Below are 16,348 nucleotides of genomic sequence, written 5' to 3'. Positions count from 1 at the left end.
CAGGACTGTATTGTACAGTACATGCGTACATATATCGACCGTACTTTACGGCAGGCACATTTCAATTGAGTAACTGAATGAATCAATGTGCCGTCTCTCTTCTCTCCCTGGTCCTTACACTCTGAGGCAGGCTGGCGCTATTTGGCGCTGCATGGCGCTGGGCCGCTGGCGTGCCTCTGTCTCTGTTTCTGTCTCTGCCATTTTATGGAGTTGGACTTGTTTTTTCCTTCTTACCTTTTGTTTTAGACCTCCCCACGGCTGTGCTGTCCGTCCTGTACACGCACACCCTCCTCGTCTTTTTTAGGCCTGGTCAACTGGGCTTGGGCTTGAGCTGGCTGGCTCGTGATGGGGTGGTGGGCTCACCCTCCCCCCCTGGTTCCCTCCCCTGGACTGGCTTCAATTGCTGGGCCCTAGAGGCTTGAGGTTAGAGTGAGCTAGGCCCTACCAATGTACCGGCCGATGTATCGTACATGGCTTTCACCTCTGGGACACTCTCTACCCCAGCAGCCTCCTCTCAAGTTGTCTGTCAACTGGAGAGAGCCGATCCATCGCGGACGGGGCCCGAATGCAGGTGCAGTGGTGCCTTGACTATATCTACGTTGGCAGCCCCCAACCCTCTCGCTGGGTCTTGCCAGAGCTTGCTACTCGACAGCGACAACCTTAAAGGGTCAATCTATCACGACAGTGTTTCTTTTAAAGACCATTGTCTGTCCTCTCCGAGACGATAAGACCAGTCTAACAACTGGTCTCTGGATACTTCGACCTATAGTGCTCCTCCCACCATCCACCGAGCACTAACATCACCCTCATCTCTAACTTCACCTTCACCACGAACACCTTGAGACAACTCTTCTCAAACATATTTTGGTGAACTGAGCATTCTTAATTGGACCCTGGCAACACTCCTCCTTCTCGAAACACAGAAAAGTTCGTCAACAGCACACGAGTTCCAGGAAACCGACCAGAAGAAGATTGTTTCCCGTGTCTAAACCCACATCCACCAGAAACATCTCAGACCCTCGAGACTTCGACTCACCTCAAGCCTCACTCCGTTTCTGGAATGCGAAGTGCAGGTAAGCTTCCCCGGGTTACGTCCACTCATTCTTTGCCTCGACGTTGAGAAAAATCCCCGCTTCTGCCACTCTTTCCCCCTTGACTTGGAGCTCTGAACCTGACATTTTGTGTTGCGATTATAGATAAAGGTGATTGCAACCCGAGCTTGAGCTATAACTGCTTCAAGCCCTTCCTCACCTTGACCACCACAACTCCCATCTTCACCTTGCCGACATTCAAACCTCTGTCTTCCGCCCTTCTTCCACAGACATCATGACAGCCTTGACAGAAACATCATTCGCCATGTTCCCTCATCACTCCGACGCCGAGGACTTTGCCCGATATACGGACTCCAACGTCATCTTCACTTCGGGACCCATGGACGTGAGCATCCCTGCCGATGCCTTTGGCTTCCAACAGCAGAGCGGCAGCCAAGATGCATTTGCTTCATCCATGGGCTTTGTCGAGCCCTCATTGTACGCCGAGGCCCCCAACTACATGCTAAACAGCCGCGCATCACCCAGCATGTACACAGATGAATCTTCAGACATGAGACTCCCTTCATCAAGCCTTTCCACAGCCTCGGCAGCGTCAACAACGTCTTCGGCAATTGGATCTCCCCAATCAAACCATGGCCAAATGGGTGCAATGCCCGAGTGGGCTCCCCAAGGCCTCGGGCTCCAGCCTACAATTGTGGGCAGTGACTACATCGGATCCGATTTTGCGTCGTTTCCTAGGTCCGGAATGGACGAGCTCAGCTTCGATTTCCCGGCAGCAAAGGCTTTTGTTGGTAAGTTCAGAGCTATTTCTTACTCGCTTCGAGTTCGGCGATCCCTTTCCCCCTGCCTCGCAAGGGCATTGGCAGAGAGAGAGACCCACACTGAGGCCTCTTCCCCACCACCAGATGCTTAGTGCCTCTGAACCCCTGCTCGCTTCGCTGCTTTGAATATGACAAAACGATGTGTCGGATTGCGCTTGCGCTTGCGCCTGTCTCTACCAGGTCGTCGGCTCTCTTGGCTCATTGAGTTCAGCTTGAGCCGAGTTGAAGGTGGCCGATCATCATCTTGTCATTCTCTCTGCTTCCTCTTAGAGTTTATCCCTTGCAATCACGTCCCACTTCCCATCATACGTTCATGTCTTCTTAAACAACGATTTAGCCTGTGGGCTCTTCCGTTGTCAACTGAGACATTACACACGTCAACCCAATCGGCGCTTGATGTCACCTCTCCGCTGTCAAACGATTGGCGATCTTGCTTGCTTTTCATCGGCAGTGGCCAGCTGGAAACCCATCTTGGGCCTAGCTCAGCTGACTTGACGTTGCAATCTCTATCATTCGCGACCATCCCAAACTCCACCACTCTCCGTTCCGTTCCTGAGCAGCACTGAACTGCCTGTTCTGTCTCTGTACTGTTACCGTAGTAGATCGCTAACCAGGTTTCTCTATCATGACAGACCCATCTCTGATTCATCCAGAGCTTACTCGTCCTCCTATGGGGATCCCTCCCTATGACAGTCACTTCCAGCAAACCAATGCCAATCCTCATCACACATATCCCACTTCTCCTTCTGCCTCTTCCTCTTCGCCTCAACCTCACATGATGAGGACCAATAGCTCTTCACCTTTTCTCCAAACCACAAACTTCCAATCCACTTTTCCCAGCAGCCCTTACGGTGCACCAATGGATAACCACAGTCAAACTCAGAACCATAACCATATCCGTGCCCCAAGCGTCACCCAATTCGTCCCACCTACACCAGGCGAGTATAGCAGCGACGAGTCCAAGGAGAAGCAGAGATGCACCTATCCCGACTGCGGCAAGACCTTCAAGGACCTGAAGGCTCACATGCTCACTCACCAGACTGAGCGTCCTGAGAAGTGCCCCATTCAGACCTGCGAGTACCACACAAAGGGTTTTGCTCGCAAGTATGACAAGAACCGTCACACCCTCACACACTACAAAGGCACAATGGTCTGCGGCTTCTGCCCAGGCTCCGGCTCTGCTGCGGAGAAGTCCTTTAACCGTGCCGACGTCTTCAAGCGCCACTTGACTGCAGTTCATGGTGTTGAGCAGACTCCACCTAACAGCCGAAAGAAGTCTTCTGCAGGTGCCAACTCAAACAAGAAGCTGACTGGCTATGCTCCTGATGCCACTGGCAAGTGTAGCACTTGCTCACAGACCTTCTCCAATGCCCAGGACTTCTACGAGCATCTTGACGACTGTGTGCTGCGCATTGTCCAGCAAGAGGACCCTGCTGAAGCTATTAACGCTAAGCGCCTTGCCGAGGTTGAGAACGATAAGGATGTTCACCAGACTCTGGAGAAGAACAACCTCCCCACTACCACAGACACTGTCATGGCAAACCATGATGATGAAGATGCCGACAGTGGCGACGATGATGATGATAGCTCTCCCCGAAGCAACTCCTCCCCTGCCACCAGAAAGAAGGGCAACCCAGCCAACGGTGTCCAGAAGTCTCGCGGTGTCACTCACTCCCGTGGTGGTGTTCCCTTGGGAACCAAGACTCGCAGCCGCAAGAACCGTCGCGACTACCCATCATCCTGGGGTTTTGATAAGGGCCAGATGACCATGAAGAAGCGTGTCATGGCTGTCTTTGATGGCCCTCGTCGTCTTGCCAAGGACGACATGATGCTCTCCACCGACCACGAGGTCCGCATCAAGCTGTCTGATGGCAAGTCTTATGTCACCGACCTCGACGTCCAAACTCTCAAGCGAGCTGCTGGCTTCCACGGTGCCACTGAGGAAGAGAAGGGTCCTTGGATCTCCGACGACCCTACTGCTGAGCAGCTCAAGGAGATGCAGCAAATGCTCACCGCCAACACCACCACTACTACTCTATAACGACTCGACGTCATCGATCACACACACCTACGATCACCAACTACAACCCCTCTCTCAAAGTATACGAACAAAAACATATCGAAAAAAAGCATAATGGGCGCGGCGTAAGCGGGACTGTATTAGAAAAAGGGAACATCCGGGTATTTCACGGACAATATTCACGACTGGGTTTAGGTTTGGGTTTGGGAAACAGGACACATCCGCTTATGAAGAGGCATAGGATGAGGGTTTCGAGGCAAAGGAAAGGAAAGGGAACTGATTTGCGCCATGGAGTTGACATATCGATACCCATGTTTTTACTGTTGTTTTATCTGGGATTTGGACTGGTACCTCACCCATTGATGGCTTAATGACAATAATGGACTATCTTGACAGCAATACTTATTCGAGGACTTTGTCCTAATCTGCATATTGTTCAAGCACTGTCTGTTATATCGTGATTGGTGTTTTCTTTGAGTGTCTGCTGAAGTTATTGTACAAAATACTTGGACTGGAATGGACTTGCGTGTATGTTTCAGGACATGGGAGTTTTTGATGGCATCAGTAGCTGAAACAAGGATGTATAATATGAGCACTAATATGATAATACTACTTATTAATACCCCGATCTGACATGCCGTTGGAGCAGTTGGTGGAACGAGTCTCAGCATCTTGCTAGACTTTATGATGATCCATAACTACCTAGACAGCTGGCAGGAAGAGTTCCACTAGAAATGTATCATGCCTCTGATTAATTAATAAGAGGTGGAAAAAACTTGATAAGGCGATCAAAACTGAGGATGAGCAAGCCCTAAAATCATCTAAACCTAGTCTGAGATTTCTATTGCAGGCTATAATTAAGACGCATGACTTTTTATTGCATGCTTTAATAGGTAGAAACGTGACCCCAAACACCCGACGAAGATGCAAAAGACCAGTGGGCCAGTTGAGATGATACGAGTACATCATTACAATACAGCCACGAACTTTATGCAGTCGTCCCCTCACGGCGAAGCAAATAGATTAAGGAAATTGGCCAATCTTGAGTAACACAGGAGTCTTGAGAATGGACTTCTTAAGGAATAGTAATTTCTGCATTCCGCTCTGATAGGCTTAGATGAGATATGAATGCCTGAGCTGGACATTCAAGATGATAGAGATACTCTGATACGGTAAAACCACTTCATCATAGAAACGCGAAACGCCATGTGAGCATCGAGAAAGTTTATAGGGGAGCAATGAGCGTTCAGGGTCCAGAGAGTAGAGTTCTGGCGGGCCGAATACGTGAGGGGAGATATTGAAAGGATATATACGGTCAACTATCATTTTGATCTTGGCAACATTTCATTCTTCTTATTTTCTTCTGGATAAGAAAGCAACATGGGTATCGTACACGCCAACAATCGAGAGCCTAGGGGCTTGGATCCAGTGCCAATTCTTTCACAAGAAGGTCTGAATCACGTCGAGGCTCGCCCAACCGTAGCTCATGATGAGGTCTTTGGCGATATCACAGAAGATGGACCCAACTACCGAGATGCAAGTGCTTCCCACACAGATTTCTTGCCGTATCAAATACTGACGCCCAACAGGTTGGTTGGCTAGGCACTTCTGCACTTATGATGAAGACCCAAATCGGTCTGGGCATCCTCTCGATCCCATCGGCGTTCCACACTCTAGGTCTTATCCCCGGACTCATATGTCTGCTCGTCATTGGAGGCATCACCACTTGGTCAGACTATATCATTGGAACATTCAAGCTTAAACACCGTGAGGTATACGGTATTGATGATGCAGGCGGTATCTTGTTTGGACGTTTTGGACAAGAGTTCCTAGGAATCAGCTTTGCTTTGTGTAAGTGATGACACCCAGCGTTTGAGTTCGCTACTGACAATGGCTGTAAAAGTTACCATATTTGCTTCTGCATCGGGAATATTGGGTATCTCCATCAGTTTCAATGCTTTGTCGGTGCATGGGACATGCACAGCTACCTTTGTCGCAGTAGCCGCCATGATCGTCTTTCTATGTGCAAGCATTCGCACCCTGGGCCGCATAAGTTGGCTGGCATGGGTGGGAGTGATCTCTCTCATGGCAGGTGGTAAGTTGAGTACCCCTCAAAGTTGTCATTCAAACTGACAGAATCAGTCTATGTCGTCACCATCGCCGTCAGCATCCAAGACCGGCCCTCAGCAGCTCCAAAGATGAACCTCGAAGACGAATGGAAGTCCGATTACAAGCTATATAACAAACCGAGCTTCACAGAAGCAATGTCGGCTCTCTCGACAATGGTCTTTGCCTATGCTGGCACGCCTCTATTCTTCCCTATTGCTGCGGAGATGCGCGATCCGCGCCATTATACCAAAGCGATGCTCCTCTGCCAGTCCGTTGCAACTGCGACATATATCATTGTGGGAGTTATTATCTACTACTACTGTGGCTCCTATGTTGCCTCGCCTGCTCTGGGATCGGCTGGCAAGACTATTAAGCAAGTTGCTTACGGCCTTGCTTTGCCAGGTCTGATCGTTGGTGCAACCATCAATGCTCATGCAAGTACTTGATATGAATAAAATTCAGCCTTGGAACAAAATGAGTACTGATACAAAAGCTCTATAGGTTACAGGAAAATACGTGTTCGTTCGAGTCCTTCGAGGCTCGAGGCATCTCACAGCCAACACCCTCACTCACTGGGCTACATGGCTAGGCCTGACCTTTGCTGCAGCCTTGTTAGCCTACATAATAGCGAGTGCAATCCCTGTTTTTGGAAGTCTCGTGTCTCTTGTTGGAGCTCTCCTAGGTACACTGCAAACGTTTCAGCCATATGGTTGCTTCTGGTTATACGATAACTGGAGCGCAGGCAAGCAGGAGAGATCTCTAAAGTGGATTCTCATGGTTATATGGAGCAGTTTTATCATTCTTTCTGGAATGTTTCTGATGATTGCTGGAACATATGGATCTGTTATTGGTGTTATTGACTCTTATAAGGTGTCAGGAGGATCAGCTGCCTTTTCGTGTGCTGACAACTCCAACTCCGTCTAGGACCAATTTCTTTGACGAAGGCAGTCAAGAATGGCACAGAGTAAACACAGTCCGCGACGTTATAAGCAATTAATACACCACGTTTGTTATTGTGTAACATGAGTCGTATTCCCGATAAGGCCATTACATTACCTTAGGTAGCTAAGGTAGTCTCCAAAAAAAGCGGTCGGAGTTAGGCAAATTTTCTTAATGCCCCTCCCACTATCATTCACGCCTACCTAAGTTTACTCTCATCATCCTTATTCCGACAGATCTTCATCTGTACATTCCCATAGCCATATTATTATTTTGCATCTGTCTGAGCTATTCGATATCTGTCATATAATACGCCATATCGGAGAACTGTCTGAGTGAGATCGAGTCAGATCATCGGAGCTGGTTGGGCATCTACACCAATTACGAAAATCTTCACATTGATATTACATTCGAGGGGATCTATTTTAATAAGGTCATGTCTCTTACCTGGCGTATCTCCGTTAACGGGGAGGCCGATAGTCCAGAAGACTATCTTTCAACTTCCTTGGGCGTCATCTTCCCCGACGATATCACAAATCAACACGGCGATGCGGAACACAACCTCTCATATGCCTCACCCCATCTCCCCAAGCCTCTTATTATCGACCTCGCCGACCCTGTGAAGGAGGATGACCGCAAGCTATTCTCACATTACCTCTGGAACGCTTCACTTCTGCTCGCCGAGTTCATCGAGGCCGACTCTCTCAGCATTCCTCTTGAGAAGCCTCGTGAGGCACAGGACATCATTTCATTCAGCGTGAAGGGACTTGAGACTCTTGAGCTCGGAGCCGGAACCGCGTTGCCGAGTATCATGGGTGGCCTGCTAGGCGCAAAGCGTGTCGTTGTCACAGACTATCCAGCTGAGCCCGTCCTCAAAACCCTTAGCACGAACGTCGCTCGCAACATCCAGCCCTCTCTATCACCCGCCGGTGCCGAGACAACCCCCTTTTCCGAAGTCTCCGTCCAAGGCCATTCCTGGGGTGAGCTCGAAGATCCTTTGAGCGCATCAGCTGCTCACTCATTCGACCGTGTCATCGCCGCCGATTGTCTCTGGATGCCCTGGCAGCACGAAAACCTGCACCGCTCCATCGCCCACTTCCTCAAGCAAACCCCCGAGGCCCGGTGTTGGGTTGTCGCTGGTTTCCATACTGGCCGAACAAAGATGAGCGGATTTTATGATGCAGCGGCGCTTCAGAAGGTCGGACTCGAGGTTGAAAGGATCTGGGAGAGAGATTGTAACGGCGAAGAGAGAGCATGGGATATTGAGCGTGAGGACGACATTACGGTGCGCAAGAGATGGCTCGTTGTCGCTTCGCTGAAGTGGATTTCGATATCATGAGGCTTATATGAGACGTCGAGAAGCCCGGCAAATTCACTGAGCAAGAAGGAAAAGAAGAGGCTTTAAATACCATGACCACCTCACGCTCGGGCTCCGGGAACCACTTGAGCTCATCATGGCGGAGTAAGACAATTCTTCTAGTTGCGTCTTCTCTACTTCATTGATTGGCTCTCCTCCCTGAGACGACTCGACTACCGCCCGCAGAATGAGGCGGAGCGACGACTTCGTGAGGGGCGGATACGGAGTAAGATGGACGCTCTCCGGTTGTAAAAACAACAGTTGGAGGGTGACTGGTTAGAGTGGTAGACAAATCATGCGAAGTGAGGAAAAGCTTAAACTGTACGAAGATACAAATGTGTTAGATGCATATGATCACGATATCAAGGATAGATAGGCAATGCCCCTGAATTATGATGTATATATTCTCTGTACATACGCTTGCTATGGATCCCCCTCTTTATAAAATGAAACAGCCCAGCTTACTTGGCTGGGGACATATTAATTCGAAGCTTCAATGCTCGGTCCCTTCTCATCAATCTTGGCAACGCGATCGTAGCTTACGCGCAAGTTTTGCGCTCCGCTCAGGGCGCGGGTCAGCATCGCTTCGTGCCGCTCTCCCACAAGACGCTTAAGTGCTCCAACTAAGAAGCCTGCGATAATGTCGACAGACCAGTCATCAGGGATAAGACTGAGTACGTCGTCAATCTCGAACCAGCCGCCAAATCGCTCCAGGAGCGCTCCTGTCTGCTCGACACGATCGCTGATGTTTTCAAGAGTGAGCAACTCATGGAGAACAACGTTAAAAAGGCGGCGTTGTTCCTCAAAAGATGGTCGTTGAGATGGAGCAGCGCCAGTTGTGCTTGCGCCACCTCGTAGACAATATGAAACTGCGGTATCATAGTCGCCCAAGTTGTGGACCAGAAGGCGTAGGGCATCGTCGTGTTTGCATTCTCGGCCAGCAAGTATGATGGTCTCGGGCACCAAAAGATCATCAGGCAGTTTAGAGATTCGATCTCTTACTGCTGCTGCATCATAATCATTGGCTTCGCCCAAGAGTTGGAGTAGCCTCAAACGGCTGTGCCAGACCTCGTTGTCGTCTGGGGCGTTGTCCCGAAGGAAGTGGCTGTATGCAGGCTTAGGAGGCTGCAAAGCGCGGTATGCCTCATATGTCGCTCTGACCAAAGTTTGGCTCTCATCAGATGACTCTAAATCGTAAACGACCACGTCAAGGTAGTACGCCATCAGATCGTTGATATAGGTGGTATGGCCTTTACCAAAGACCAAGTGCTCGAGGTAGTACTTTACTGCATCAGGTGCTTCCTCTCGCAAGATTGCAACGGCTTGCGCGGGCTCAAATTTGGGTGCTCGTCCCTTGTCTTCAGTAAAAACTTGAACACCAAGCTTTGGGTTGCGATTTGCAAGCCACACACCATATTCTTGGACAAGAGCCTGGCTGCTGATCTTGGTCAGATACTCGCGAACTCGCTGCTCTCCTTCACGGAGTTCCTGCCCTACGTCCTGCTCGCCTTCGATAATCCGCCTCCAAGTGGCCAGAACATCTCCTGACAGTTTCCGGCTCTGGTACAGGCGACTTAGCACGAAGAGTCGATGGTATGTTTCGAGTAAATCGACTGCGCGGTCAAAGCAGTCGACGCCCTTATCCACAATCTCGTATAGCTCAGATCTCACAACGCCTCCCTTGCCCAACCCCTTGGGTGAGTGTTGATCAATCTCGAGAAGCACGAGCAGCAGCGCGGCATCAACTGTATGAAACACTTCTCTCTCGTCGGCCACACTGCCGAATCCTTTCTTCTTGCGCCATGTTCCAAGAAATCTTCGAAGAAAGTGCATCGTCCTCGGCTCCAGTGTTCCAATACTGTCCTTTGATGTCATCTGGAACTCCCTGCTTCTGAGGTAAGCATCGGCGGTTCTCCTCACGCCGCCATATATCCAGATCCCGCGTGAACCTTCTATTATCTCGTTTCGAACGCTAGGAATCAGCGAAAGAACCACTCTGGGGTCAAGACCACTCTCGATCAGCACTTCTTCAAGAGCTTTCACGTCTTTTTCCGTGAACTGCTTGTCTTCAGGAGACTTTAATAAGTTCGTCAAAAGCAAGATGCCAGCTTTCTGCCGTATATATCCATAAGTCATAAATTCCAACTCGCTTTGCGGTTCCCGGCCCCTGATAGAGTTAATAGTGGTGAATATCGCTTGTCTGTCCAGCTCGGCAGGGTTAAAAATATCTCCGACACAAGCTGCTTCCAAGGCGGCGTCAAGTTGTATAAGTAAAGGATTGCGAATAGCCCACCAGATGCGGCTTCCACTCCAGACTGCCAGTCTTGCCTGAGCCTTGGCAAGTTGTCGAGCAAATTCCTCGCCTTCTGCATTGCGATTTGCCTCCCATTCTTCTGGCAATGATTCCTCGTCCTGTGAGTCAATGTTTCTGTCAAAGAGCTCTTTCTCTTTCGAGAGGTGTTCTATTGACAACGCTGTCCTCGAGTCTGGTGTCTTGGCTGAAGATGAAGGATCAGGGGTACCAGGCGATATTGAAACAGAGAAAGGTGTGTATCGCCTTTGCGATAATTTCTGAACAATTTCATCAAATCGCGTTTCTTCGCTGCCAGCAAGCGAACGAATGCCATAGACCCCATCAGCTTCTCTAGCTGTCAACCAGAACTTCTGTGGGTTTGGGTCTGAGCCCGCGTCAAATCTTTGGATCTCTAGTCCATATTCCAAGCCATCCTTTTCTCTCGTCATCGAGGCTAGAACATAACCATCTTCTTCCTGCATCGACGATGGTTGTGATGAGTTAGCATCTAAAGGCGGGCTATCTACGACGACTTCTTTGGGGTATCTGGTAAACTCGAGAGTAGGCCTCGTAGGATCGCCATCCAGATTTACAAACATGCCGATCCCCGGCTCCAAAGGGTCAGTTCCAGTGACAATCAGGAATTCGTCAGGGGTCGGAGAAGTGATGTGAGGCTTGAGAAAAACGGAGCCAGGTCTTGGCCGAGGGTCAGTCGACTGAGAAGGAGTGCCTGATGGCGAAGGTGCAGCTGGGAGAGGTTTATCGAGCGAAGGAGGATTTGGTGTTGAAGCTCTCTCCATTGATGGCCTGGGGCTTATTGATGGCTGCGGCGAGGTATTGCGACCAAGGAAATCTTCACCTTCGTTGCCACGATGATCTTGTCGACGGATACTGTCCAATATTGAACCTCCCAAGCTTGTGCTCCGACTATGGCTTGGGGCTTCGCTAGATGTGCGGTTTCCGGTCGAAGAGGAGCTTCGGAGTAGCCCACTTGTTGTATCCGCTCCAATGCTTTGAGCATGTCCAATTTCACTGGGCGAAGTTGTTTCTTCCAAGGATGAAATGCTCATCAAGGGGATCTTGAGTTGTTGTTCCACATCGATAAGCGCATACGACTTAGAGTCTGCCACACAAGCGATTGAGTCCCTACGGACTGACAGGGTGCTTCCAGAGAAGTCGATTTTCTTTATTGCGTAAGCGGTGGGCAGTCATTCTATGCGCTGATACGTACCTTAAAAGCGCGCGCGTCCTCGCCCACACGCACGACTTGGATCTTTCGCATAAGAGAGAGGAGGATAGTGACACCTCCGCCTCTCTCTGCACTTCCATCGTCGAACAAGGGCTCATTCAGATCAATGCCACCTATCCAACTACAGTTCTTGACTAGAGTTGTTCCAAAAACAGGGCTAAGTTCGGGAAGGGAATAGAAAGTGACGGTCCAATTGCATAGAATACATGCTTTGCCGACACGAGGTAGTAGGAGGATTTGCTGAACGCCGGGTCGCGAGTTCGGAGTGCCTGGAGTTTCGACATATTGAGGACACAGTCGAGATGCGAGGATATAAACGGGTTGCCCGGATCGATCGTTTGGGTCTGGTGGAATTTGTACGAAGTGAAGCAGCTCTGAGGCAGATGTGCCAACGTACAGATTCGCATCTACATGCGCAAAGGTCAACTATGAGTGCAAACGCTCAGTATCCATGCCGAAACTACTTACCTAGATAGTCTACGCAGTTGATCTTGATATCATCTTTGGAGCCGTCTGCAGAAAGTGGTACCTCGTCCAATAAAGTCCTGAGAACATAAGGGCCAACCTCGCGACTGGTTAGCCCTGGGCTTGTAATTGAAGGCCCATCGCCTGAGCCATCTGATGTCATAGCGACGTTGTTATCAACAGCATCATTTGAGCGAACAGCGCATGTCGTGTTGTGCCTCCTCGAGTTCGAAAACGTTGTATCCAGGCACCCGAGGCTGGCTGGCGTATGTTGACATCAGTCAAGTGGATCAACGTACCTGAAGCTCTAGAAGCTGACGGGATGTTGAGTGGATAGGCGCCGGGCTTATAATTAGTGGCTGTGTTCACTGAGCTGCAAGGCTGCGGGGGATCAGTCCATGGAACTGCCCCTGTAACCTTGGCGTTATCAGCCTGACAGCTCTCGTGGCCAATAAGCTTGTATGACACGCGCAACCTGGCCCCAAGTTATCAAGGAGGCAGACGAAACACATTCCTTCCTATTTATCAGCACAACCTCATGGCTTCCATTTAATCACGACAGCAACGAGCTCCTACGACCATTGAACCGATAGCATCAACTGCAAAACACTCGCTTTAACACATCCGCGGCGTTCAAGGCTGCCATATCCACTCCTTTGCGCCGCCCCTGATCATCAACCCAATACAACGCCATGACTGACGCAGCCGTCGAAGCCGCTCTGGCGAGCACAACTGAAGCCCCTACGCCTGCGCCCACCTTTGAAGGAGAGAACAAATTTCAGCATGCGATATCAGCATGGAGAAGTATGGTTTCCAGCGAACACTAGTGGTAGCAGTTACTAACAGATTGCCTGGGTAGCCATCGATCTCACAACCCTTGTGTCGAATCTAGACAATACGGCTTCAGACATTGTCGCATACCAGCGGGACTCAACTGTCCAACGTAAAGAACTCGCACAAAAAACTAAAGAATTCCGCAAGCTCGACGATGCGGCCAAGCTTACAGAAATCAAGGGACTATTGAAATGTGCCAACAAGATACTATCCTATACCGATACAGACTAACATCATTACAGCCTATCAGACCTTTATCGACCTCCTTACGAACCACTCCAAGTCTGTCAACTCGGCATTTCTTCAAACATATGCATCTTTCTCTGATGCTCCAGACCCGTACCCACTTCTTGAGGCCTCAGTCGATTCTATGCTCTTGTCCGAAGACACCTTACCAAAGATTACCGAAGAAAACCAGCACCTCCAAGAGAATGTTTCAAAACTTTCGAGTCAACTGGAAGAGACCGAATCAAAGCTTCAGAATGAACGAAAGGTTCGAAGAGAGTTAGAGGAGAACCTAGAGAGCCGTGTTAAGGAAGTTGAGACGTCGTGGAACGCTGTGCTAGAGGAGAAGACGGATAACTGGGAGGCCAAAGAGAAGGCACTGGAAGATAAACTGGAGAAGCAAGAGCGCCTTCTGACCGAGACGCGCGCAAGTTACGAGGTCAACCAGCGCCTGGGCAAGAATGGCGACGACCAGGAGGCTCATCGCAACCATGTCTCGAGCGCTGAGCTTGAGATGCTCCACGCAGATTTGGATCGCACAAGCTCTCGCCTGGCTGAGGTTGAGGCACGAAACGAACAAATGCGGCTGGAGCTGGCACAAGCCAAGTCATCAGCCCAACAACAACCTGAGACAAGTCTTGAGGACGATCCGGGATATATGCGTGTGAGGTCAGAGAACCAGTCTATGATCCGCAAGCTGGATGCCGCCCGTGTGGAGAAGGAGGGTCTCAAACGAGAATTGGATGGCAAGTTGCGATCTATCGAAAGAGAAGTGAACACTCTCAAGGAGGAGAGGGACACATTGAAGAGCAAGGTTCAAAAATGGAGCGACTACGAAGATATCAAGCAGGAGCTTGAGGTTCTCAAGAGTATTGAGTTCTCCACAGGTGACGATGACGAAGTAAGAGAGCACCTTGAGGCAAAGGATGCGGAGGGCAATTCTCTCGAGAAGCTTCTCTTGGCGCGAAACAAGAAGTTGGGCGATGAGTTGACGGTGCTACGTGTTTCGCATAACGATTTACAAAGTCGACTGGAGGATCTTCAAGAGGAGCTCTCAAAAACTAACGCCGAATTGGAGCGAGCCCAGAAGCTCAACCAAAAACTGGAGAGTGATTTGGAGACAATCCAGGAGGAGGGTGCTAACGCATTCCCATCTGGTGCATCTGTAGCTGGAACATATGTCACCCGGGCAATGGGCCGCAAGAGTGGCAGAATCTCGCCAACGTCGTCAATCATCAGTGGTATGGATCCCCGCATGGGAGGAGGCGAGCCCGGCGAACGAGTCTATGGAGGAGGCTCGGGCATGTTGCCCATGGTCACGGCCCAGCGAGACCGTTATAAGAAGAAGAATGCAGAACTTGAGGAAGAACTGTCAGATACGCACCGAACAGTCTCGCAGCTGCGCCAGGAAGTCGCAGCGCTTCAGAAAGACAACCTGAATCTCTACGAGAAGACAAGATATGTTTCAACATACAACCGAGGAGGCGGCGCAGCGACATCGTCGGCGTACGGGGCGAATCCAAACCCATCGACAGTGTCAATTGGCGAAACGGGCAATCCTGGCATCGCCATGGACCGATACCGCCAGGCATACGAGTCCAATATTTCTCCATTTGCAGCTTTCCGTGGGCGAGAGTCTGCTCGAGCCTACAAACGGATGAGTCTACCAGAACGCGCAGTCTACTCATTGACACGCACAGTGCTTGCTTCGCGAACCAGCCGAAACTTGTTTGCTGCATACTGCGTAGCGCTCCATTTGCTGGTGTTTGTAACTTTGTATTGGCTCAGTTCGTCAGATGTCCAGCGGGTAACTCATCTTGAGTCCGCCGCGGCAGCGGCAGCTGGAGTTGCCGGGGGCTCACTTGGCAGTCCAATGGACGGAGCGCCTAAAGATCCTGCCAAGTAGAGGGCGATGCGCCGTCTTGTTTTGTAAGTGTTTTGCTCAACAGCCGGAAAGGGAATGTGTCAACGAATCTCCGCGGGAGATGGAACTGTATCAATATCAGGATAGACCTGCGTTAAGACCGGGTCGGCAGTGGAGTCATTGGATATCTGAGATCTCGTGCTATGTACTGTACATATTAGGGAAGCAAGCGATATCTCGTGCGTTGGAAGCGAGATCCATGCCATGCCAAGATGGATGGTATTATTGTGTTGGGTGGTGAGAACCTTGAATTAGACCATAACATGATCCACCTAAGCAACCTCCTCAAGAGAAAATCAAGTAAACATGTGACAGACTTGTTCTAGACAGTCTCTGAGGTCCGCTAAAACATGCAAGTCATGATGTCGATAGAAGCTTGGCTATATTCGTCTTGATGTGCGAAAATAGCCCGTCCCAATAAGAGGGGTCGCGGGGCCAGTTGCTATTTTCTGCAGCCGCTGGCCGCTTATCGCGGCCCGTAGACATGCATGATCAGCGGTCCAATCAGAGACTTGCAGGCTGGCGGCAAGCTACACAAAGCCCTGTATGTAATTTACTCTGGCCAAGGGACTTTGTTTCTCGTTTCTTGGGAGGTCTTGGATGTTTTGATGCTGGGACGAGGTTGGTTCGTCAGTGGCGCCGAGAGATCTTGGGATCTATTAAAGGGATCTTGGGTTGGCTTGGAGATGGAGAGGGTAACATTGAGAGGCTGGAGTGTGACTTGAACTCGAGAGTTTTCGTAGCAACGTGGTCATACGGAAAAGAGAATGCAGTGCAATGGCTCTCATCATTGCTGACTGGGAATGTATAACCTCTACAGACCACCATACATGTAAACTGGCGGTCTATGTCTAGAGAGCAGGGTCAGATATATGTCTGTGTATTGTATCGTAAACGTTCTTCAATGACAGAATCGACTGCACGAACCCAGATCGCACATGGCAAAGTGCATAAAAAAGCGGAATTGTCATTGTCGTGGCATTTCCTCGTGCTCATCTCCATTTCTAAACGCCCATGCATCCATATGCCGACGCCCGAGCCAGGCGCTTAAACTAATCCC

At 50.1% G+C, this 16,348-nt stretch overlaps 5 protein-coding genes across 9 annotated transcripts; 4 read left to right on the top strand and 1 right to left on the bottom strand.

The window, feature by feature from the left end:
- Nucleotides 1–193: 193 nt before the first annotated feature.
- On the top strand, nucleotides 194–5,093 carry FOIG_06643 (uncharacterized protein). Of its 3 annotated transcripts, XM_031205782.1 has the most exons (3): nucleotides 194–1,073; nucleotides 1,197–1,843; nucleotides 2,506–5,093. In XM_031205782.1, exons 2-3 carry the CDS (start codon nucleotides 1,327–1,329, stop codon nucleotides 3,912–3,914), a joined length of 1,926 nt encoding a protein of 641 aa, XP_031064506.1. In that variant the 5' UTR covers nucleotides 194–1,073; nucleotides 1,197–1,326; the 3' UTR covers nucleotides 3,915–5,093. The 3 variants fall into 3 exon arrangements, with proteins under 3 accessions (XP_031064506.1, XP_031064507.1, XP_031064505.1); XM_031205783.1 differs by having other exon boundaries at nucleotides 1,197–5,093; XM_031205781.1 differs by having other exon boundaries at nucleotides 194–1,843.
- A 180-nt stretch (nucleotides 5,094–5,273) lies between these two features.
- FOIG_06642 (uncharacterized protein) lies at nucleotides 5,274–7,022 on the top strand (the record flags this gene model as incomplete). The annotated part of the gene is made up of 5 exons (XM_031205780.1): nucleotides 5,274–5,429; nucleotides 5,483–5,744; nucleotides 5,797–5,988; nucleotides 6,036–6,436; nucleotides 6,504–7,022. 5 exons carry the CDS (start codon nucleotides 5,274–5,276, stop codon nucleotides 6,924–6,926), a joined length of 1,434 nt encoding a protein of 477 aa, XP_031064504.1. The 3' UTR covers nucleotides 6,927–7,022.
- An 85-nt stretch (nucleotides 7,023–7,107) lies between these two features.
- FOIG_06641 (uncharacterized protein) lies at nucleotides 7,108–8,824 on the top strand. Its single transcript, XM_031205779.1, has one exon. The coding sequence runs from the start codon at nucleotides 7,378–7,380 to the stop codon at nucleotides 8,278–8,280; it is 903 nt and encodes a 300-aa protein (XP_031064503.1). The 5' UTR covers nucleotides 7,108–7,377; the 3' UTR covers nucleotides 8,281–8,824.
- On the bottom strand, nucleotides 7,134–12,620 carry FOIG_06640 (uncharacterized protein). 2 transcript variants are annotated; one of them, XM_031205777.1, is made up of 3 exons: nucleotides 12,309–12,620; nucleotides 11,823–12,247; nucleotides 7,134–11,775 (listed from the first exon to the last, which is right to left on the bottom strand). In XM_031205777.1, the coding sequence occupies exons 1-3, from the start codon at nucleotides 12,466–12,468 to the stop codon at nucleotides 8,779–8,781; spliced, it is 3,582 nt and encodes a 1,193-aa protein (XP_031064501.1). In that variant the 5' UTR covers nucleotides 12,469–12,620; the 3' UTR covers nucleotides 7,134–8,778. The 2 variants fall into 2 exon arrangements, with proteins under 2 accessions (XP_031064501.1, XP_031064502.1); XM_031205778.1 differs by having other exon boundaries at nucleotides 8,671–12,247.
- A 165-nt stretch (nucleotides 12,621–12,785) lies between these two features.
- FOIG_06639 (homeobox protein cut-like) lies at nucleotides 12,786–15,674 on the top strand. Of its 2 annotated transcripts, XM_031205775.1 has the most exons (3): nucleotides 12,786–13,109; nucleotides 13,165–13,332; nucleotides 13,382–15,674. In XM_031205775.1, the coding sequence occupies exons 1-3, from the start codon at nucleotides 12,998–13,000 to the stop codon at nucleotides 15,268–15,270; spliced, it is 2,169 nt and encodes a 722-aa protein (XP_031064499.1). In that variant the 5' UTR covers nucleotides 12,786–12,997; the 3' UTR covers nucleotides 15,271–15,674. The 2 variants fall into 2 exon arrangements, with proteins under 2 accessions (XP_031064499.1, XP_031064500.1); XM_031205776.1 differs by having other exon boundaries at nucleotides 13,165–15,674.
- The last annotated feature ends 674 nt before the right edge of the window (nucleotides 15,675–16,348 follow it).

Source organism: Fusarium odoratissimum (assembly GCF_000260195.1).
Source record: "Fusarium odoratissimum NRRL 54006 unplaced genomic scaffold supercont1.9, whole genome shotgun sequence".
Classification (NCBI taxonomy): Eukaryota; Fungi; Ascomycota; class Sordariomycetes; order Hypocreales; family Nectriaceae; genus Fusarium; species Fusarium odoratissimum.
The sequence above is the reverse complement of the archived record's forward strand: the minus strand, read 5'-3'. Positions and strand labels throughout refer to the sequence as shown.

Excerpts from the sequence above, each read along its gene's own strand:
- FOIG_06639 (XM_031205775.1), top strand. The coding sequence starts at position 12,998 with ATGACTGACGCAGCCGTCGAAGCCGCTCTGGCGAGCACAACTGAAGCC. Across the intron at positions 13,110-13,164 it reads TGCGATATCAGCATGGAGAA|CCATCGATCTCACAACCCTT; the intron begins GTATGGTTTCCA and ends TTGCCTGGGTAG. Across the intron at positions 13,333-13,381 it reads AATCAAGGGACTATTGAAAT|CCTATCAGACCTTTATCGAC; the intron begins GTGCCAACAAGA and ends ACATCATTACAG.
- FOIG_06641 (XM_031205779.1), top strand. The coding sequence starts at position 7,378 with ATGTCTCTTACCTGGCGTATCTCCGTTAACGGGGAGGCCGATAGTCCA.
- FOIG_06643 (XM_031205782.1), top strand. The coding sequence starts at position 1,327 with ATGACAGCCTTGACAGAAACATCATTCGCCATGTTCCCTCATCACTCC. Across the intron at positions 1,844-2,505 it reads GGCAGCAAAGGCTTTTGTTG|ACCCATCTCTGATTCATCCA; the intron begins GTAAGTTCAGAG and ends CTATCATGACAG.
- FOIG_06640 (XM_031205777.1), bottom strand. The coding sequence starts at position 12,468 with ATGACATCAGATGGCTCAGGCGATGGGCCTTCAATTACAAGCCCAGGG. Across the intron at positions 12,248-12,308 it reads CAACTGCGTAGACTATCTAG|ATGCGAATCTGTACGTTGGC; the intron begins GTAAGTAGTTTC and ends TTGCGCATGTAG. Across the intron at positions 11,776-11,822 it reads AGGACGCGCGCGCTTTTAAG|AAAATCGACTTCTCTGGAAG; the intron begins GTACGTATCAGC and ends TACGCAATAAAG.